Raw genomic sequence first — 22,762 nt, 5'->3', positions numbered from 1 at the left:
GGGGTGCGTAGAAGAGTCTTTAATGAAGGAGTGAAGTTGAGTCTGGGAAAGAGAGGAAGCAGGTGTTGCTTTAATGTTTTTATTTTGTTTCTCATTACCCAAATCTATTTTTACTGGCAAGAAATTAAATTTCCCCCATATTGAGTCTGTGTTGTCCATGATGGTAATTAGTAAGCAATCTCCCTGCCTTTATCCTGAGGCATGAGCTTTCTCATCCTGTTTTCTCCCCCTGCCCTGCTTAAGGAAGGGGAGTGAGGGAGCAGCTGGGTGGGTATTTGGTTGTTAGTCAAGGTTAACCCACCACACCTGGTATGACTCTAACTAGAAGTTCATCTCTACCTTTGACATAAGGGTAAGTTTCTTGATCTATATCAGCTCTTCTTTATCTTTTCCTGATAGAACACTTCCGTTGTGCGGCCACAGTTTAGTAACTAAGAAGCACCGTTGGAGATGCTTGATTTATTGGAAAGAGTGCCAGGTTTGGTTCCCCCTCAGCGATCTAAAGCACAAATACCATCTGTCCTACAGTTAAGATCACTTCAGTGAGTTTCTATGTAACTGCTTAGACTTGCCAGAGACAGAGAATCAGTCTAGCTGCTTTTCCATTTCTTTTTACAGACCTGTCCTCAAATTGCCCCATATCTCATGTACAGAAGTTCTGCTTCCAAATTCCTACTCATTAAAGTCATCATCTTTCTCTGGGACTTCTCAGAAGAGAGCCTTGTCTGTAGTAACAAGGGCTTCAGAGTGGCCTGAATGCACTTTTTAACTTTCTGCTGGAGTGACTAGCTGCCCTCAGAATTGTGATACGAGTCAGAGCTGGCTCGACGCCTTCTTGCTATTTTGCAACAGCTACATGATTGGAGAGTAAGCATAGTAGTGAATGTTTAAGTTTTAAGCTGGTGAAGTTCATCAGGCAGGCACATGCTTTGTACAGATACACCCCAAAGGGCAGTTGCGGTTGAAGAAATTGATCCCACCTTATCTATCCCACATTGTGCTCCATGGTGGCAATAGGTGTTAGGAACAACCTAAGCTTCTATATATCAAGAACATACCAGGATGATAATTTGTGTGAATAAGCAAGGATGCGTGAGATCTTGATGCTCTGCAGAAAAGATGATGATGTATGGGGTTGATATATCTAGTATCAGATTTACATTGATCATCTCTTGATATCCCTGACAATATTGGTAATGGAGACTGGAAAATTGTGGGTGAGTAGGCTTCAGGAAGATACTCAAGCTAGTTTTCTGGGACCTGAGATGCTTCAGTGGGCCTGTTTTTCCTGGTAACAAATAAGAAATATTTTTGATTAAGTGAATAAATGTCTTGGCCGGGTTTAGCCACAGGGTCCTATTTGGGGGCAGTTTTTATTGTAGAATCTCTTCCAACTCTCTGATAATGCTTAGGTTTGGGATTTCAGGCTTGCTGTCACAGGACTTGCGTTGCCTGACTCCTGAAGTCTTAGCCCAGATTGCTGAAAGTCTCCTGATCCTACACTGATCCTCTCACAGCATCCTTATCAAAAAGTGCTAGGAAGTTCACTGTATGTACATGTACAGCCAGTTGAACCAGTTTCTGTGGGTGGTGGCCAGCTTTATACTCACCCTCTATGGTCTGAGGGAGAGGTTTCCACCATGTTGTTCTGAATTATTTTCTGAAAATAAAAGTAGCAGTTGTTCTTCAGGCATTCTTTAGGAACGCACCTCTCTCCTGGAAGTGTTTGTATGACATTCTCCATTGCAGATTCCCAACAGCTTAATAGGAGTTTTCTGGTTGATCTAATGAACCGGGCTTTTATTGAAGACTTTAATGTTGTTTTTACATCCCCTTTGGGATCATTTCTCTGAGCTTAAGGCTACATGTTTGCTTCTTCAATTTTCTATTTCTTTTAGTGAAAATGGTAATTTCTAGTGAAACTGTATCATGAGTTATACTGGCTTTCTTTAAGTTGGAAAAAACTATGTAAGGTTGTACTTCATGTGGTTCCTGCAGAGGCTGTTTCAAGCCAGGAAATCAACTTGCCTGCGTTCTTACTGAAGTCACACACTGAGGTGCTAAGATATTTTAAATTATTTTAATTTTTTAAAATTTGGACCAGGAGTTTTAGGATGATTGTTCAGCTTTTCAGATAGATGACCATAATACCTGTCTGCGTATTGATTTTCCTACAAGGAAATGGTGTAGTGAGTGAGATTAGCATGCTGGAGAATCTACTGCAGAGAGCTAGGGGTGTGGTTCATTTGCATCTACATGAACGCAGGTGGGCTTTGAGATCTGAGAAATGTGTCTATCCCTGAGACTTGTGTATTTATCCTGACAAATTCTGTATGTGCTCTTTGTAAGCGTGGTGCCATCATGGAGGGCTTCTGGGCATGATGCTGCTCTTGAGAGTGATTCTTCGGTTGTGATGTTCCTTGAGGCTTTACGTTTCTTCATCAGTCAACCCATAGGTTCAGCTCGTAACAGAACTTCTTCAAGAAATCAAATTCATGTGTATATTCCTAACTCTACCTGAAGTCCCATTAAAAATTACTTGAGATTCTGGATGTAAGGAATCGAGGGTGCACATTTTCTAGCAGCAATCTTCACTGCACAGCTTTGAGTATATATGCCTATATACTCAAAGGCTAAAGGGAAGAAAAAGGTCTTTCTGGGATTGTGCAAAGAGCAGTGCATTTTGAAGACATTCTAGTTATTGCTCAATAACTTATTTTAGGTGGTGGCATATATTCTTATTTATAAAAAGTGAAAAAGCCCTTTGGGAATTAAACAGAATTTCAGGAAGTATATTTCAGCATCCATTGGCTTAATGAAATAAGCAGAATTAAGGGAGAACAAAACATAAGTTTAGAAGAAACTTCTACTTGACGAATCCCACATCTAAATGTGTGGTTCTTTGCATAATAACCACTCATTTATTTTTGGGGGTTGTTAACTTCACACACTGTTGCACGAAAATGAAAAGAATGAAACCATCAAGAGGCTGCAAGTCTTCTGGTAACACTGGAAACTAATGCTTGTTCTCTGTCACTGCCAGGTTTATGGTTTTGATATCCTATCTGGGCATTTAGAACTGGGTTGGGGTTTGGGTTTTTTTCTTTTCAGTAGTAAGGCATTCTGGGACAAAGATTAAGGGAAAAACTTCAGCAGCAGCTGTCAGAATGAGAAGAAAGCCTGGACTGTGGCTATGTTCTCCATGGCAATACAATTTTAATTGTAACTGTATTAGAGCAACAGAGCTGTAGAGGTAAATAGTAGGTGATATATTTGAGTTATACTTTTATATGCTAATATGACTATAGCAGACATTCACATTCCCTTATTTCAGCAGTTACTGGAATTTTGGTTAAAACTGAAGTCCTTTGGATATCCATATGGTATGAAAAAAAAGAAAAAATAAAAAGATAGCTCTTGAAATTGAATAGAAAGGGTTTTGGTTTTTTTTAGCTGCTGCTTTGTTTCTGTTGCAATAGGTGTAAAATTCCAGTAATCTGAGAACTACACAAGTAAGAAGCTGATCAAAAACTATTCCACATGCTCATGTAAGACTAACAATAGCATTTGCATCCCCTGTTTTAAATACTTTTTTTTTTGGTGTTTTTTTTTAATTGCTTCCATGTGCTTGTACACAAACAGATTCACCTCATACCTCTCTTCCTTCCACCTTTCCCTTTACTATAAACGTTGAGCACAACACTGTGATAAACAGTTAATAAATGAATGGATAGATCAAAGAATTTGCATGCAATTAATCTCAGATGTAACATATCACAAGTCGCACAGGAAACACTCTTTGTGTCAGCTATACATGGCCAATAGATTCTTTGTCAAGTGTGATTTATCACCTTTTCTGATACGAACCCTGACTATGTAAACTTAATTTTGATTTAGTTAGAATTTTCTGGCCAGTAATTTGTATTTATCAGCTACTTAAGCTTTCTTATCTCTGTTAGATATCTGCCTATCTCTAGCTTTGCCTCTTGGAGAATTTGTATTGACCCCCTTTGACCCTGTCATCCCTCCTCTTTGCAAATATCATGTTTCTGCCTCTAATTCAGCATGGCATTAACTTGGCTTACCTGTGTTATTTAAGTTGTAGTTTACAACTTGTGTTTATGATACCATTTCTTTAGTCAGTAGGTTGCATCTGTCACTAAATTGTGGGTAGATAGCGTTACCTTGAAGACACCTTGTGTGTGAGGAAAACTCGCTTCTGCTGTTAATTTGTGGGCAGGCAGAATTTCTCTAAAGGCGTTGTAACTGTGTACACTACTACTTGAGGATCATAGATCTGTGTCCTTAGCTCTTTGGGATTTCCCAAACAAAATGGAAATACTGACCCTAATGTAATGGGAAAGAATTGTACAAGTTATTTTTCTCCTTCAAATTAAAAGCAGATAGGTCCCAAAATACTGTAAATAGATGGCTTTCTTGCAAAGGGTATAAAAGGTGACTTACATAGACTTTTTATTTTTTTGTGGACTTTCAAAAATTTTATTTCAGATAAACTTGCATTTCATTTTTCCTTTATATTTAAATGAGCACCTAACTTAAAACAAGTCACAAAACCACACAAGTCCATTCAACTCGAAATTATCAGAACAATCGTTTATTCTTCCTATAGTTTCTAAGCTTATACTTGGCATGTGTTGACCCGGTAATTTGAGTACAAATACATATAGAGGATGTCTTAAAGTAAATTAGGAACTGCATAATAATTCCAAAGTTTTATTTTCTTCTGTACCACTGCATTATTTTTTTTTTGTAAGGAAGTTCTTGTCCAAACTACTATTAATCTTAAAAATGATAGATTAAAATTATTTACTAAATGATCTTTTCTGTATCCCTACTAAAGCAGATGTATTACTGAGTGTTTTTTCCAGACTAGCTTAACATACCTGATTCAAAGGTACTTCCATCACTTTCCTTGGGGGCCTGTGTTACAGTTTTATACTGTTTTCTGACAGCTAAACAATATGTTTTTTTTTTTTTATCTTTAGTTCAAAATTTATGATGTTATGCCTAGTTATAGGTTTTTGAACAATCTTCAACAAATCTTACTCCTCCAAGGAGGTATAAACTACTCAAGTTATATAGGTTATTACATTTTTCCTTATGTGACTGTCTTAGGGAGAATATTGCACAAATAAACCAATATATTCACAATTTATAAATACCCAACCCAGAAATTATAATAAAGATTTGGAGTTAATTGCTACTTTGAAGGTCCCTGGAGCATAACAAAGTTGTCAGTAGCTGCCAAGAATACAATCGATTCCCCCATGTGTAGATTCTGTACTTGAATCAAGAGCATCTGCAGGTGAGAATAGCTGGTTCTCTGGGAATAGCTGGTTTTCCAGGAATAAGAATAGGAATAGTTGGTCATGTACCACCTTCCATAAAGAGCTGCTTTCTCTCCCTATACACTGAACGGACACTAGGCAGACTCAGAGGAAAGGTTTTCAAGCTAAAAGCCTTTCCTTTTGAATATGAAGACAAAACACTGTCAAGTTAAAAAAAAAACAAAACAAAACCAAAAAACCCCCCAAAATCAACAAACCCAACGAAACAAAAGCCCTCTGTTGTTTCATGTGTGAACTGTTCTAAGATACCGTATAAATAGATTATTGGTTTCACGGAAGAGGCTAGCCACTGGCAAACAGAAAGGAATTTAGCTCAAGGATGCTGCAAGTGTTATTAAAATAGTTGTGTAGTGTAGAAAGCACAGATGGAGCTATTATCTTCAGTCTTAGTATTTCATTTGGGTAATCCAGCGGTTTGTAGGACTGCTTTTTTTGAGTGAATGATATTCTGCTTGGACTATATTGTGATGTCTTATGGCTGGTATTAAGGGCTTGAAAGAAAAAAGTATCTTACACTAGGTTAATTAAGTTCATTACTAGATACATGAATGCTAACTTAAGGAAACAGTCTTTGAAACTTTTAGGATCATCTCTTGATTCCAGAACAAAAGGTGAGGCAGGGAGAGGGAAGAGGAATGCGTACTGATTTTTAGGATTTTATTAGTATTTTCACCATGTATTTGTCTTGCAATATTTTTGACACGTATTTGTGCCTCTATTTTGGCTATCAAAGTATAGTTAACTTCGTGCTTTGAACAGTTCAGACATTAAATAATGTCAGTTTATTTGGATCAGATTTAACTGAAGAAAGTGTTTATTTTAATTTGCCTGTGTTGCACTTGTGCAATGGTAATCCCTTCCAACACAATATCCCCCCCTGCCCCGCGAAATACTTTTCAGGAAAAAACTATTACTTTTTTTTGATTTAGAAAAAAACTGAATTTTAATTAAGTTTTTTCTGCCCATTCGTTTCAGAGTTCATGGGAACTCAGCTGTATTAGAGCATTTTGCCCTATGTAGTTCCAAGGTTTTTTCTTCAGATCACCTTTTTAACCTCTAATTTTATTCCTCTGTAATGTAACACACTAATTTTGCTTCAGGTTATGTTTGTCCCTAGCATTGTTTGAGAGACAGGATTAGCTTCATTTCAAGCTAACATAGCCATGCCAGATCTGAAGGGAATGAAGCACTGTTTGAACCTATGACAAATGATTTCACAGTATTGTTAGTGGGTGCTATATTTGTGTGTTTGGCATAGACTATGTTGTAAGAACAGGTTTTTCTGGTAGAGGTAAAGCAATGTAATTGCACTGACTAGGGACTTTTTTACTGAAAGATGACGGGGGGAAGATTCAGATCTGAGTATTTGTTGAAAGAATTTTTTCATTGCAGTCTTGGAGAGTAGTGGAGAATGATGGCAGAGAAACAGAGAGCAAGTGATTCCACGATGAGTTCATAGCAAAGCTGGAACAAGATGCAGGGGTCCTGCCATCAGGTCTCATGTGAAGCGTGAACTCTGTTCACTCGGGATACTTCCTTACGAAGTTGTGTAACCTAATGATTAGTGAATGTTGTTTTTTTTCAACAAGCATCTACCTGTTCAGATCTACTGTATATGCAGAACACTCTTGTCATCTGTGTGCAAAACAGTGGCTCTCTCAGCACTGATAGAAATCTGTTCTCATGCTGAAACATTGTCAAATTTCCAATAGGCAGCTTCTGTCCTGCTTGTGAGTTGGAATATTCTGGTTTAGAAGTACACAGTGGTCAGTAGTAGAGAATGTAGATAAATATTATAAGAGTACATCTTTGAAAGCCAGTAGTTTGGTAGATATTTGCTTAACATGCTTAAATTTTAATTCCTGCTTTTCCTTAATATTGCTATGGACATTGTTTATCTCAAATACACTGTGTCTTCACTGTTCTGGCATGTTGAAATGGGAAGTGCTAGGGCTGTAATGACTACCAAAGTCATAAGTGCAAGAAACCTTTGAGGAGAAAATGTACTTATATTATTCCTGTACTTAAATATGAATTTGCAACGTAACACACACACACACACACACACACCCCCTGCAACCATAATGTGAAATTATGTGTATTGGTTATATTATGGAAACATTAGGTTTTATTGAATTTTCTGTAGCCGTTACATTCTGTTGACTCTAAATCCTAGATGCTTTATTAAATATGCTGTTCCTAATTTTTTGTCATTACTTGGTCAAAGTGAAAAATGGGAGTTCCTTGTGTCAAAGCTGTTTGGCTCTTTTGCATCATATTGTCGTTGCTATAGCATCACGTTCCCTTTGTTCGTAGGTGCAATACTCCATACAAGATCACTAGTTTCTGAAAAAAGTCACTTCAGCTTCAACATGCTGCTGCTTGTCAAATATAGATTTAGTATAGTCTAACACATTAAAAATATCAGTAGTGTGAACTTAGTGTTTACCCATGGAACTGTTTATAGCACTATTGAAATCTAAGAGGGATTTGCATTAATAATGAGGAAAGCCATAAAAAGTGTGTACAGATGTTTCCTAATGCAGTAAGTCTGTTGCTCTAAAGGCATATGATCACATTTGGAAAATTGCTATTGCATGTCTTGGCAGTTCGTTAAAAACTGAAAACTTAAAGCTAACTGGTATTTTGATAGACTAAGTTCAAGGTCACCTTTTGTTTAAATGATATTTTGTTTTCTGTAATTAGACCATGCCAGGTGTATTAAGTATGTAATTAAAAACACAAGGTTTGGCTAATTCAGAGTAAATGAGAATGAAATACAAGGTCATTATTCCTCTTTAGTGAGACTCCAGATGAACAGTGCACATGGAACTACTTATAAAACATTTTGCATGGTCAAAAATTGCTTTAGGTTGCTGTCCATGGCTTTTAAATTAAACTACTCACAGATTCTTACAAAAATACCTGTAGCATAGAAATATGTTCCCATGCCTAGTGTCGAATTTGAATGGAAATAAAATATATATGATGTACAGTTTTATGGCATAGATCTAAAAAAGAAACAAGAAAAGGAAAAAAGAAAAAAAGGTAGTGAGAGAGCCTGTGAGGTGCTCTGCAAAATGTCATTAGGGTGAGCTTCCACTGACAGCCATGGTACTAAGCAACTGATTCAAAGCATGAACTGGATGATCTTAAGGTCCTTTCCAACTCTAACTGTTCTATGGTTCTATTCTATGGTTCTATCATATAATAACTGAAAGTGAGTTGACTACTTTTGTACTAGTGAATTGAATATCTTCCTTGGTAAACACTCCGTATAGTACAGCGATGGCATATCTCCACTGCAGTAGTCAAACCTTAATGGAGGTAGAAGTCATCTGTCGGCGTTGATATTCATTGCTTCTGCACCTCTGACCTGCATAAGTTTCTCCTGAGGGCCCTGTGGTTCCCACAGTGCGGGGCTGGAGTGGGATGTAAACTATGGATCTGACCAGATCTGGGCAGAGGAAGTTGGTTTAACCAGGTGGACTTTTGTGGCCTTCCATGTCCCAAGGTTAGCATCCTGGGTTTTTGGATTGGCTTTTTTTCATACCATGTGCATTCTACAAAAAGTTAAGTCGAAGAGAAATATGCTAAAGTGTGCTGCTTCCATTTCATTTATGTAAGTGAAATCCCTTAGATTTGTCTTCAAAAATCAAAATAGTCCAAAGCTTCAGGGGTGCATGAAGTTTAAGCTAGTACCTACAAAAGTGGTATGTGACTGGCTGTGGGGATTTTGTGGGGGCTTGTGCAGTGTTTGATTTTGGGGGCTTGGTTTTTGTGGGGTTCTTTTGGGTGGTGGTGTTGATTATTTGTTTTATTGTTTTATTTGAAATTTTAAAAAGAAAATGAAGTCCATGCTCTAAAATCAGTCCCTTTGGAATACCAATAAATTGGCACCACTTGAACTCGGGTGAAATGAGGAGCATCTATACTTTATTGAACAAGCAGTGTCTATACTTTGTTTTCATGGGCTTTGGTATTTTGAATATTTCTGTGTAGTTGAAATTCTAAGAGCTAGAATTAGTTACACATTTTCTTTAGAACTACAGTGTACTTGGAAATGCTTTTTAGTGAGAGGCTGCTATTCTTCACGGTTTGCATCGACATCTTCACTCTGTTTAAAAAAACGACCAGAAATGGAAGAGGTGCCTCAGAAGGCCTATCAGGAGTAGCCAGCTGTGTGGAAATGCAGTTACCAGAAGCAAATTGATGAGCGTCATGCTTATGCTGTGTTTCCTGAGGGAAAAATTTCAGAATGCTTGCACAGAATAGCTGGATAATTCTTTTTGCCATTTGTATTTCTGTAGAGGTAGGACCAGAATTTCAGCAGGTTCAGAAATTGTGACAAGCATGAGGTGATAATTCTTAATCTTCTGTCGATATCTCATTATCTGTTTAGAATTTAGGCTTGTTAGATTCCTAAGTGAGGAAGAAGGAATACCATGGTATTGCTGGGCTGGTTTAGTTGTAGTTATGAGAATGTGATAATGCTTGAAATTACTTTCATGTCAGATTACTGCTTATTTTTCTAAAACATCCCCTTTTTTTTTTCATGGTTTTGCCTTCCCCATGTTTACTGCTACATAACTAATCCTGTTTCCTGCTGTCTGTGGCTTTTTTTTTTTCCTTTAACCTTATTTTCTACTGTAAAATGAGTTCATTATTTTTGCTGTTTGTCCTGACAACCTTGGATCCAGAAAGTCCATGATCACATTAATTTCTTGGGACCTGCTGCCAAACAATTGCAGTGGGTTCTTATTCCATAATAATCCTACTCTTAAATTGGAAAATAAAGCTACTTGTCTAAGCTGTACATTGCAAATCCCATCTCATAAAGGAAGCAAAGGTGGTCCAATGTACCTGGGCTTTGAGGAGCTGTTGTCATTGATGGTAACCTAATGCAGCTGCCAGTGCTTCTCCGCAGACCAGAGGAACTGCCAATGCTCCTCTGCAGACTGGACAGTGAAGCTAGCACCTGCTCTGTATGTGTCCATCTTGAAGCTGATACATACATATACTTGTGTCCTGGGATCTAACAAGGCACTGGAAGAAAGAGCATCTACACGCATGCACCAGCAGGTGTATGTGCAGGGTCTGTAGCTGTGCAGCTCCTGTAGCAGTCCCTGTCTGGGAATATGCAAAAGTGGGTGTTGGTGCCAGAGCCATGGGAATGCCTCTGTCTATTACCGGAATGCATACTAAATTTTTTCAGCTAAAAATTGAAATGAGTGCCTGATGTATGAAACTACTGACTCAGGAGCCTGGTGATCCTGCCAGCTCTTTTTGCAGGACTGACTATATTAAAAGCATAAAAGCAAAAGAAAACAAAGCCAAACAAAAAACCCCAAACAAACCACAAAATCAAGTACTTATCAATTTGGAATGCAGTGTTCCTGAGAATATATAAACACATAGCATAAATCATATTTTAAATAAGATCTGGTTTGCATCTTATTATCAGCAACACAGGTTTTTTAACTGAACAAAGGTGAAAGATTAAAATAAGACACATTCCATTCCTGAAGTTAAATGAAAGCATGTTTGTGCTTGATATGATAGGAAATAACTTGAAGAATATTTTATTCTTTAAAAAAAAGGGGGGGGGAAGGTATTTTAAAGCTGCCAAGAACTTTGTATGCAGGTGGTTATCAATTGAGTAAGTGTCAGGTTTTCAAGTGAAAGCTGTCTGGCTTATCCATATGGTTTTTTTTTTATGAGTAGTTTTTTTAACCAATTGTGCCAGCAAACTTCATTCTTTGTTTGTCTTGTACTCATTTAAATATATAGTAGCTAGTGCCAGGCAGTCCATGATCACAACTAACCTCTGGTGAAATTTTAACTACAGTTGCTGTGCTTGATGAATTAGTGAACATGGAATATTTATTTTCATGTATGAGTAATGTCTTGCATTCTTCGTGCACTCTTTAGGGGAGTTTTTATGCTTACTGTGGTGGTTGCTGTTGAATCTTTGTACATTTGTACATCAAAAAAAAGTATATATTTATGAGGAAAAAAGTACAGAGTAAAAATACTGCTTTTCATTACTTCTGTTAATAGCAGCCATGGTGTACTTGTGAAGCAGGCAAGAGATATAATTTTGCTGTAAATACAATAGGACTTTGTATCAATTTAGGGGGATGTACAGGAGACATCTCGGGAGATTGGTAAATGTCTTAAGATTGCTTTTGGTAAATGTCAGTCTCATCCTGACACTGATGCTTTGGGAAGCTCATATCTTAGATGGACAATTGTAGGAATCATAAACAAAGCGTTTCCTGTCTCTGTTCCTTGCCAGAATTCCCTATTTCTTCCTTCTTGAGTGGATATACTAGGTGACTTCATGTTTTGAGTATAGGAGGGCTCTAGTTTTTTGCCTGTGGGAGGCTTAAGAAGTGACATTTTGCTTTTACAGTATACGTTTTTAAAGGTTAAACTGAACCATGTTCAGTCAGAGCTTTGTCATTAGCAGTAGACATCTCGGACTTTGTTCCAGTTTTGAATTTTTCAAAGCAGTCACCTGAAACTAATAGAATCCTTTAAATTAGCACGTATGTCATGATGATGCAGTACAGGGGATCGAAATACAATTAGACTGCACTTCAAACTTTGTTTCTTGAAAAGCTGTCTGCCTTACAGGATAGGTATTGTGATAGCTTATCACATGGTTTTAGACCATGTACTGCCCTAGATGGCAGTCAGTGAAAACCTCCCTTTCCCTGCTGCCTTTGGGTTGCTGCTTCAGGTGGGGAATAATCTTGGTCTGTCCTTTTAGTAACACCTTTTGATCTCAGTGTTACGTGTTGCATTGCATGAAGTCCAACTGAATGAGGTGTTATAGTCCTTATCAGTAAAAGGGCATAAACCACATTTTTCTTGCAGTATTATATAATCTCAGTATTTGGAGAGCTTTAGTAAGCTATGCAGTGGCTCACTTTGCAATACTTGCAGAATTTATTTTGGTCTGATTTTCATATTCAGTAGGTCCACAGAGCCTTTAATTCATAGGACAGAGAATTTCCTTATAAACATTCACTTTTTGGTGACATAGACTGGGATTGAAAGTTTTGCTGTAATTAGTTATGTTGTTTTTAATGACATTTGAGTTCTATGGTTGAGTGAAATAGCAGTTTCCTCATTGATGTATTTTCATTAAAACATTTTTCTTGAAATGTCTTGCATGTTCATCAGAGCTGTCACAATAGTTGTGGACTCCGCTGTTGATACACTGCTTTTAAATTTGTCATGTTTTTGGTATGTGGTGCTTTTGCACAATGATGGGAAGATGTGATGCCAGCTTGCTGGAGGCTTTTCTGAGGCAGCAGCTTTTGAATGCTTCCAAATTCAACCAGAGGCTGCCTGAGCAGTTAACTGAACACAGGTCAGGACCTCAGCAGTACCAGTGAAGCAGCTTAAAGGGTGGACTATCAGTGACGCCTGAAACTTTTTCTCCAAAGATGTTATTTGTTCCTCTTCAAGGGTGTGAAAACTTTCTAGAAGTACATTTGATGAGTTAGACTGTGGTTTTGGATTTCATTGTTGTATAACTGCAGTGCTGGAGTAGATCCCCATCTACATCCACTATTGGGCATAAGTGACATTCTTTTTTTGTAATGTGAGAAGATCGAATCTATATAGAGAATAAAAGAATCTGTGGTACTAGATTCTTGTTCTATTGCTTTTATTGCCTTTTCATTTTTCTAATGATATTTTTAATGTATATTAGGAAGAGATAAAAATAAATTATTGCAGTAGTTTCTTTTGTAAGATGATGTTATAGTAAAGATTTCAAAAGCATGTATTGTGTAGCCCACTGATAATGTCAGGTGATCATACCACAGCATTTACTGTTGTGCATTCTGTATTTTAAAAAAGCTTTGTGAAGTAAGAAAACAGTTTACAGTTGAATTTTCTAAGTCTACTATTCCCAAACCTACAAGAAATAATTGATACAAAAGCTTAGCTCACTGGTATTATATTTTAACTTACAGCTTGTTGTGTGTGCCTTGCTGGTTTTGGTATAGGTAGGGCAGTCTTGTTATTTTGTTGTCAAATATAATATGAATCCTAAAATGTGCTGAGGATACACTATCTCTGTGTTTCTTCTAAAGTGCTGTGAATACCAGAAAGAGAAAAGCCTCTGTGTTGGTTGCCCCCCAGCCCTGCAGAATCCCTCACTTGTTGTATTTAAATTCCTTGTTTACAGTTCTGCTTGGAGGCAGAATTTGAGGAAACTACTAATCCCATTGCCAGAGCTTTGGGGAAAATATTTTATGTGATTTAGCAGTTGTAGTGTATAAAATCAATTTTATTCACTTTGTCATAAAAGCACAGCCACCTTTCATAGATTTTTATGATTCCCACCACTCAACCTATACTTCCCCAAAATCGGATATTCAACTTTGCTATGTGTTTTCTGTTAAATCGTATTGGTGTTTCCATTTTTTAATTGTACAAAGAAGGTTTTTTGTACAATCTAGCTGTATATTGTTTTGGTGTGTTTCATAAGGAAATGAGACTTAAGTGATTGTTCTGTTTACTGTGATAACTTTTGAGTGGTATTGTCCAAATTCAGCAAAGGTGGAGGTTTCAAAGAAAGAGAATTTGTTGTAAGTTTCAGTACTGATGCTGCCAACAATAAGTTGCTTCTGAGAAGAGGGATCCGGATAATAGCTGTGCTGATGTATCGGCTGAGGTCAGTAGTCAGCTGTTGTCTGTGGCCTGTTGGTGCCTTGACCTTGGCTTCTGTAGCTTGGAATCAGAGACAGGTGGGTGCCATCTTATTGCAGACTTATTCAGGAGATAGGGATTATGGAAAAAGAGAGGAGCACCTTCTCATTTCTGTCACTCTCCTTGTATTGATCGTAGCAACCAGGTAGCCAGAGAGTTGAGTCCATTTGGCGTGCTCAAAAAACATTTGACGCCCCCTTGTCCTCACCTCTGCTCTCTCCCAGCTCACCCTGCTGTTGCAAAATTAGTAGGTGTCATGCAAGGAAGTGGTCAGGAGCCAGAGGATTTCACACAGCAGGACTGACCCTTTTGGCTACCTCCTGTCATTAGATCAGATTAAGTGTAGAATGAAGCTACTTCCTTACTGTCTGTCCTTTTTTAGACTGCTCCAAAGATTTTTGTCTTTGGTTTAGGTGCAGCTCACCTGAACTAACGTTTTTTAGGCAAGAATTCCCTTCTTTGTACAATGGTTTCCATATGTCTGCTGACTCAAATCTGAATTCACCATCTTTGGTTTGAACTCAGTTTTAATCCCATCTGCTTTTTTGTCCTTTTTTTGAAATGAGAGATGTAAAAAAGAAAGTGTTTCTTCTTGATTATGCTCTCAATAAAAGTTAGTGGATAGCATCCAAAAATGAGTTGTGCTAGGGAGAGGATTGATTTTGGCTTTGTTAATTCTTTGAACAAAGAGCTGTAAATGTATTATTTCTTCTACTGTATATAAAACTTTGATTTTGACTGGTCTGTGTGTTGATTCTAGGTTTGATAAAGAGATATCTGTATAACATTAGTTTTTATTTTAGGAGAAATAAATGCATTAAAGATGTTTTGCTTGTAGGTAGGAATGTCATATTACCCAGCCTGTATGACTTCCATGTTAAACAAAATTCAGGCTCCAGGATGTTTTCTCTGAAAGGTCGTTAGAAAGGTGAGGAGCAGAGATGAAATGATATCATTTAATGTTTACATTTATTATACAGTGCAGTAGTGGGTTGACCTACAGGAAAATAGATCCATACATTTGAATTCCTTCGTAACTTCCTAAGTCAAGTTAGTTCCTTCTGCTGGAGGGAATATTAGAAAACCATGTAGAACTGGCAGCAATTTAGCTATTACTGTATTTTGGTTTTGAGGGCTTTTAACTATTTATATCGTGCAACACTGCAGCAGTGGTGTTATAATCAAGAGGGTTTTTTTTAGAAAACCCAAACCAAGTTTCTGTCATAATCTCTGCTGAATTTTTATCAAACGTGTTTTAGTTTTGTTAGAGGTTTCAACCAATCCGCATGTAATATCTGTTGGAGAACACTGGCAGTATGCCATATAACTACCTCTTTTGATTTCGCCACCTTAACTGCCCTTTGCTGGTTTTCCACCTTTTCATCCGTGAACTTGTTTGTGCTTGGAATTTTCCTTAAGGCTAGTGCTGACACAACTTATTCTATTCTTATCGGTTTCTATGGCGTTTCATCCTTCATTGCTCCCTATTTTCTTACACGATTTTCTATGGTTGTTATAGCAACAATAAATAGCTAATTTGTTTTCAAGCAACATTTCTTTCAAAATTTTGCATATTGCTGAGCAAGAGGTGAAATATTTTCAGCATAGTTACGCAGATTAATACAATTAAATTACATCGTAGTTTTGCAGTGTTGCTGCTTCTAGGCAAGGTATTATGCACTGTGATGCTATTTGGGAGAGTATAAATAGAATGCATTTGTGGAAGTAGGAGAAATTATTAAGTTACTGAAACGACTTCTTTGCTATTGTTATTCTAATGCCAGGATGTGGTAAATGTGACTGGCATTCTAGCAACATCATCATCAACCAGGTTAGTAGGCATTTAGTTCGTAATTACTAGGGTTCCCTGTGCAGTGCAGACCATCAGATGGCATAAGTACAAACAGAATGATTTATTTCTCTAAGGTCCTCTTTAAAGCAAGAGGAGATTCTGGTGGAGGAAAGAGGGGTGTGATTTGAGATTGAAATGGGTAAGAACTGCAAGAAGACAATACCCCTGGAATGACTGTTTAAACTCAAAGTCAGTGAAGAAAATGGAAGTGATCAAAATGACTTATTTTAAAAAATGAACTGATGGATCAGGTCCACATTTTTAGTTGGTGAACACAACGTGCTTATGTTACTAAAGTACCTCTTCATATATTTGGGATTTTAAAATATTTTGAAGTCATAACTTGCATTCATTGTGCCTTTTAATAGAGCCTTTGGTGAATTTGACATCCACTGTAACAAAATAACCTACTAAAATTATTTTTTTTTCCTCTAATATGATTTTACAGCATTGTGAATTCTCCTAACTTACAACAGTATTTGTAATTTCAGCTGTGTGCACATATGTGTGTTTGTGAGATTAAGTAGGAATATTATAATGAAAACCTTACCTTTTCAGTGCTCTCAAAAAGAAAGCAAAGCAACAGAACATTGCCTTTTTCATGTCTATAGTATTCTTAAATTATTAGTGTAATTTCTCTGATGATGGGATGCTAAGACATCTAGTCTTTGGTTACACTCTGATTTCAGACCATAAGAATGCAAGGTCTCCAGCTGTATCAGCAGTGGTGCAAGTCTCAGAGACAGTAAGCAGAAAAAGAGGTATAATTTTCTGCCTATCCAAACCTGAGCTGGCAGTTTGTTTCTTCTGGGAGAAAAGAATTGGCTAGTTGGTCCGCTGCTGAATATGTGTGGTAGTTCAACAAGGCAGCTTGTATTAAAAACTGTAACAGCTTTTTCAGAAGATGATGGCTTAAAGCCGAAAGCCACTTCTCTGTCACCAGTTGAGTTTCCAAGTGAAAATATGTCCTTCTTTTGGGTGGAAAGGGGAGACAAGTTTGGTGCTGGGGACTCTTTAAATTAATACATTTCTGAGGTTCTTAGAATTTGCTGCTGTATGTTAATACCAGGTTTTCAACTGCCTGATTTGGTGCCATTTTCTGCTAGTGACAGGATGTAGACTTCGGAAAGATACGATTCTTCCCCCCCGCGTCCTTCTGCCACATAAGGTGAATTTCATTAGCATCGATACAAGAACATATGCTATATATTTATATATCTTTCTGAGAGTAGTTTTTCTTCAACAGTAAATCCTAATGCCCATACCCAGATATGTGTAATAACTGGATCAAGAAGCAATCAGTGTGCATGGCTAAGTTCATATTTCATATAGAAAGTCCAGGACAGATATGCAGTCTTTTTGACACTAAACTTGTGTTAACCTAAGTTTCCCTGCATTTATTTCTGCTTATGCATATTCATCAGATCTGTTGGTGATGAGGGAGTTGTTCCCACCCTCTCTATTCTTATCAACTCTGAAGAATTAATATGTGACCAGTGCCATTAGTTTGTACTTTGTCTCTCTTCAGTGTTCTGTCTTTGAATGCAGGACATCATTCACAGTGAGGAATAGATGTTCTGTAAACAGAAACCCCAGTGATGTATTTTAAGTAAATTGCTGGAGTATTTAATAACCTCAGTGTTTATATTTTCATCTTTATTTTGGAAAAGCACTACTCTGAAGATGGTCAGAGCAATTGAACTGCTTTTATAAGGCACTGTAAATTGAAATCAAATTTTCTTTGGCTTTTAATTATTTCTGAAAGTGCAGTTGTGAAACACATGATTTTATTTAAAGATGAGCCTGTGAGCTGTATAGCACTTGACTGCATTGAACACAGATTTTGTTTGAGTACTGACACCTTGCATTTAAGGAATGCATTTGTCTGGCTGATATTTTTCTTATCCTTTTATATAGTCTAGGAATGTGCTGGATGGACTGTTTGGCATGAGTTGGAGCTTGATGGGAACTCTCATTATTTCCTGCCCTGGTAGTTGAGGTTGGAAGTAATATAGATGAGGCCCTTGGTTCTACTTCAGTTTCCACATCATGAATACTAAATCAATTTTAAAACCTAGATTAAATTCCCAACAGTGTTTTTCTGGAGAGGGATTTAGATCTGAAAGTTAAAGACACTTGAGCATTACAGATGTTCAAGTGCAGTATGTGTAGCATATTCATTGTTGATGTACTACACAATAAGTAAGATTTTATAATTATTTTCCTTACAGATTTTAAGTTTAGAAAACGGAAACATAATTGAAACCTATATAATTACTCGAGATTGATTGATAAACCGAGCAGAAAGGCCAGACAGATTCTACTGAGACTTGAGTCACATTGTAAGGGTTTGCAGAGCTTGTGCCGTTCCTTAGTTGTGGGCTATGTAATTGACATAAGTTACTCCAGAGATGCAGAAGTAGAATAGTGAGCATTGTAAATTGGGACTGGGCTTAGTGAGTAGTGTTGGCGTAAAAGCTTGCACAGTACCTGTTTGCATTGCGTAATAAATCACAACTATATCTGCAGATTATAATAATTAAAACCCCTAGAACAACAAAACATAAAAACTAGTGTTGTTCTGTACTCTGTGGCAAAGCAAATAGATCAAATGCTGTAGATACTGTGAAGGTAATAAAGAAATGTGCTAATTTTTGGCTTGATCCACATTAACGTTTGAGTCAGGCAAAATATTTGATAATCAAATATTTCTTTGGGAAATGATTTTGGAAGTTCTGAACTCAGTGAATATTCCACTGAATCACTGACTTTTGTTCAATGAATATAAATAGAGTTTCTAAACTAATACAGTGTGAGCATCACACTTCACAGGGTGGATTGTATTTTAGATAATAGAATGAGATTATTATGGTTAAGTACATTGTTCAGTATTGAGATAACCTGGATTTCTTGTTCATTAAAATGTGTGGTCTGGATTTTTTTAACTTAATATTGCTTAGTTGTATGCTGGTGCATGGGCTTCTTGATTAATGTGTTCTGACATGAATTATTATCAATTATTATCTTGTTCTGTATTTTCAGGATTTTCTTACTGTATTACTTGTAATGAGAGTTGCCTACTATATGTCTGTTAAGGAAAAGACACTGTATATTTAAAAGCTGCTAGCTAAGTGGTAGATTGTCAATTTCTGTATTTGTTCACTTATTTTAGATCGAATTTAGTCTTGATTAGAAGCAAGATATTCTAGATTAACAGCATTATAAGGTGGATTTAATCAAGTTTATTAAAAATTATTTGTTAGTCTGTGTTTGCTAAGCTCTGTTTCACAAATGTGGAGCTGATGCATTTTTTGCAAAAGAAAAATGAAATTCACTTTAATGAATAGGCTCAAACTGCAGTATATGTTACGATTTGTAGTTAAGACTTCAATAGAAGGCAGCATTAGGAAGAGTTAATAAACTATTGCTTAAGGTGTAAAGAGATTTTTCTAAAATCTGCTCCGTTCTTGAGCACAATAAAAATGTTTCCTAAACAATTTAAACCAGTTTTCATAACATCAAAGCTGCCATAGGCAAACGAAATCTCCAGCCCCTGCGTTGGTGAGCTGCTGAATGCGACGTAGAACAGTTCCCTTCTGCTTTCTGGGGACAGAGAGGGCCGTGCTGCTGTTGTTGGGAGCCTAAATCTTTCAGCAAGCTGAGTTTTTTCAGTGTTCAGGAAAACTGCAAACCACATCAAACTAAATAGGTAGTCAAGCTGTTTGGCAGGAGAGGAGAGAGATTTCCAGAAAATGAGTGAGGAAGGAATAACAAAAACTTTAGGAACTACAGATTGAGACATACTGTTTAAAAGCCAGCAGTGCTTCTGGTTAAATTTTTGAAGCTGTGCAGAAAATGAAACGTGCTGTCTAGCAAAGATGATGGTAGCCTCAGCCTGGGGGTGCGTGTCTTCCCTCCCTGATCACTGTGACTGTGCAGCATCCACCACCTGTGTGTCGGTGCTTAAGCTCAGATAGGCTTGGCTGTCATTCTCTCTAAAGGCCATGACCCTCATGGCTTTCCTGAGGCAGGGATCTTGTTCTCGCTGCTGCATCTGACAGCTAGCATCTCTCTGCTTAGCCCTAGCTTTGTTCAGTTGCTGCATTCAGATTCTGCTCTTTCTGATGTCTGGCAGGCCTCTTTCAGCTGATATCTCAGTTTTACTGTGTTTTTGCTGCCTTTGTTCTATTTTCTTCTTTCTGCCAGGATTAAGAAATCTGGCATTTGTTGCCTGTGAAGTGCCCTGTCAGGGGTATAGGATTTTTCCTGTCTATTTTGTACCCAAAGTGGCTGAAACCCATCCTCTCTTGTACGTGACTACGAGAATGCATTCTGCATGAAATAAACCCCAGGAAACAGAATGCCTATCATTTTTCCATTTATTAAAGATGATGTGTTATTTTCCTAGATCCTTTCTGAATTTAAACAGACGTGAATTTTCATCCTTATAAAGAATATAACTAAGTCAGGGTTTCCCAGCAAACAAGATACAAATTTGCGTGTGTGTTTTGGGTTGGGGGGGTGCGTCCCTCCTCCAACAGACTTTTCCTGTTAGGAAAATTTAGTTTTGCTCTATCCATTCTTGTTTTAGTTTTGAGTACCTACGTGTTGTACTTCTGAGAAACCTGAGATCCACTTGTATTGTACCTCACTGGGGCACTGAAGTTTGAGGTTTAAAATTCTTCTAGTCCCTTCTACTGCTCTTCAGGTTAAACACTCTTGTGAGTCTGGTTTTAACTTCAAGATTATCTCTGTTCATGTATGTATCTTGCTGTGTCGTAACTCATTATTTAGGGAGTTTCTGTTTTTCTTTCTGAAATAATCTGAGCTGAACTAGCGGAGAAAAATAGCTTTAAATGATATCATTATGTACTTCAGGAATTTGAAGATGTTAATACAGCTTTATTTTTAACCGCAGGTCTTTTATTTCATGTTACGTCTTTTCAAATGCAAAATTGCATAGAGATTTGCATTTACAAAATACTTTAACAAAACTAGGAACATATTTTTTGTTTTATCTTTAGGATGTTTGGGGTCTTAACTAAGTGGGTCTGCTTTTTAAAATGGCTCTCATCCCAAACAATTTATATATTTGTTCTCAGTGCAGCTTGTATTTAAGTGTAGGTTACTAGAATTTCACAAAAATGTAATAACTGCTATTTTCTGAACATTTTTAAAGTGGTCCTCTCATAGGAAAATCAGATGTCAAGGAGGCAGAGCCTTAACTTGAGAAAGCTTTTGAATATGAAGGTGACATTTGGGTTTATATAGCTGAATGATAACTTCAGTTTGCTGAAATGTGATAGGTAAACTCAAGGGCACTGTAATGTTGATAACTGAGCCCGTTAGGAAGCACAACTAAAAGCACTTGCTCTGGAGAGCTACAGATGAATAGAGATAAAATGCTGACTTTTTGATTCTACTTAGTACATTAAGAGCTGTAGCTAGAAAATTCCTTTTATATTGTTATTTAGTAATACCTGAAAGGTTTTGGTTTTTTTTTTTGGTTTGGTTGGTTTTTTTCTTCCCATGTTTTGTTTGGTTGTTGCATTTGTGTTTTTTGTTTTTTTTTTTTTTCTCCAAAAGCAGGTAGGGCTAGGTATAAATCTTGTGTATTTTTAGGGCAGGTATGCTATCAGCTTTGCTATCAGCACTGTGTGGTTGTGTTTGCAATCAAGTTTAAATAGCATGGTGAGTATCCAGATGGAGTGTTTTTCCTAGACTTGAGATTATTTACTCTGTCAGGAGCTCTAGTAAACATTTATAGTATTTTCAGGGCTCACTGTGCCGTTAAGCTTGAGATGTCTGGTATAGAAAAAACGTAGTATATAAAAACCCACCAAGATCCTCTCTGAGGCATTTGAAACTGTGAATTTTTGCCTGTGATACTCAAAAAGTAATTTTTAAAAATGTCTGTGAATGGATGATGCAATTCTGCAGAGAAGGTGATAGCAAATTGAATGTCGTGCTTCAGTAGACTCAATTGTAAGCATGTAACGTAGCAGGAGGCTCTGTAAATTACATTGGAAAAAGGGAGTAGTAGGATTTTTTCTTTCTGTACACTTTTAAAATTAATTAAACTTACTCTCTATCAGATACTAAAGTTTTGATCTCAGGGGTGATTACTAATGGATGTTTACTAGCTGCCACGTTTTTGAGATATATTGCTTGCTGTTTATTTCCCCGTGTTCAGATTCTTCTAAGTTGTTTGTTTTCGTGACAATTATACACCTCACAACTACATGAACATCACTTGATAAAAAACCAATGAAAAAGATATTTGAACTGCTTAGGATTTAATAAAGCATTAATAAACGCTGTGACTGGTGTTGTCAGGCTGGGTAAAACTGCAACATCTCACAGCACTGTTGCTTTTCTACCGTGTTTCACAATGATCTGCGCTTTTCCTTAGACTTCAGTTCCTGTAGTCAGGATTGCTCGTTAAAGTTTTTGGCTACTAGGTATTTTTTTCCCCTCCCCCCTGAACTTTTTTAGCCTTTTTAATCGCAGAAATGTTTATATTCTGGGTGCCTCCTTGTGACTTCAGAAATGAAAAGGGAAATAAAAAGACACCTCCCTCCTCCTAAAACCCTTTTGGAATCTGTTTTATAAGGGTAATTTAATGAAGGTGAAGGACCCAGCTCATGATTTTTGAATTTTAGGATTGGGAGTACTCAGCTTACTCAATGCAGAGCCCTGGGCCGTATTCAACAAGCGTATGTAAATGGTAATGCGCACTAAGGCTACTGAAAACTGGTTTGTTTCTACTTTCTTTTTTTCCTTCCCCTTAGTGGTTTGCTATTGAAGTGTG

The 22,762-nt window shown here is 37.2% G+C and overlaps 1 protein-coding gene across 6 annotated transcripts in view; it reads left to right on the top strand.

The window, feature by feature from the left end:
- The window catches only part of STK3 (serine/threonine kinase 3), a 125,831-nt gene that overhangs the window by 94,097 nt on the left and 8,972 nt on the right, over positions 1–22,762 (top strand). Inside the window, exon 11 of one of the 6 annotated variants that reach the window (XM_057400532.1) lies at positions 16,641–16,715. The exons of 2 other annotated variants lie outside the window; for them this stretch is intronic. In XM_057400532.1, the coding sequence (XP_057256515.1) occupies positions 16,641–16,700 (60 nt within the window). In that variant the 3' untranslated portion in view covers positions 16,701–16,715. Of the gene's footprint in view, positions 1–618; positions 857–3,111; positions 3,130–16,640; positions 16,716–22,762 lie in introns of those variants that run through there. 3 more of the 6 variants (XM_057400533.1, XM_057400534.1, XM_057400531.1) reach the window with 3 other exon arrangements.

The sequence above is a fragment of the Pezoporus wallicus genome, unplaced genomic scaffold (genome assembly GCF_028554395.1).
Source record: "Pezoporus wallicus isolate ANWC-B61680 ecotype Strahan unplaced genomic scaffold, APGP_CSIRO_Pwel_v1 contig_7985, whole genome shotgun sequence".
NCBI classification, from domain to species: domain Eukaryota; kingdom Metazoa; phylum Chordata; class Aves; order Psittaciformes; family Psittacidae; genus Pezoporus; species Pezoporus wallicus.
This window is presented reverse-complemented; position numbering and strand designations above follow the sequence as displayed.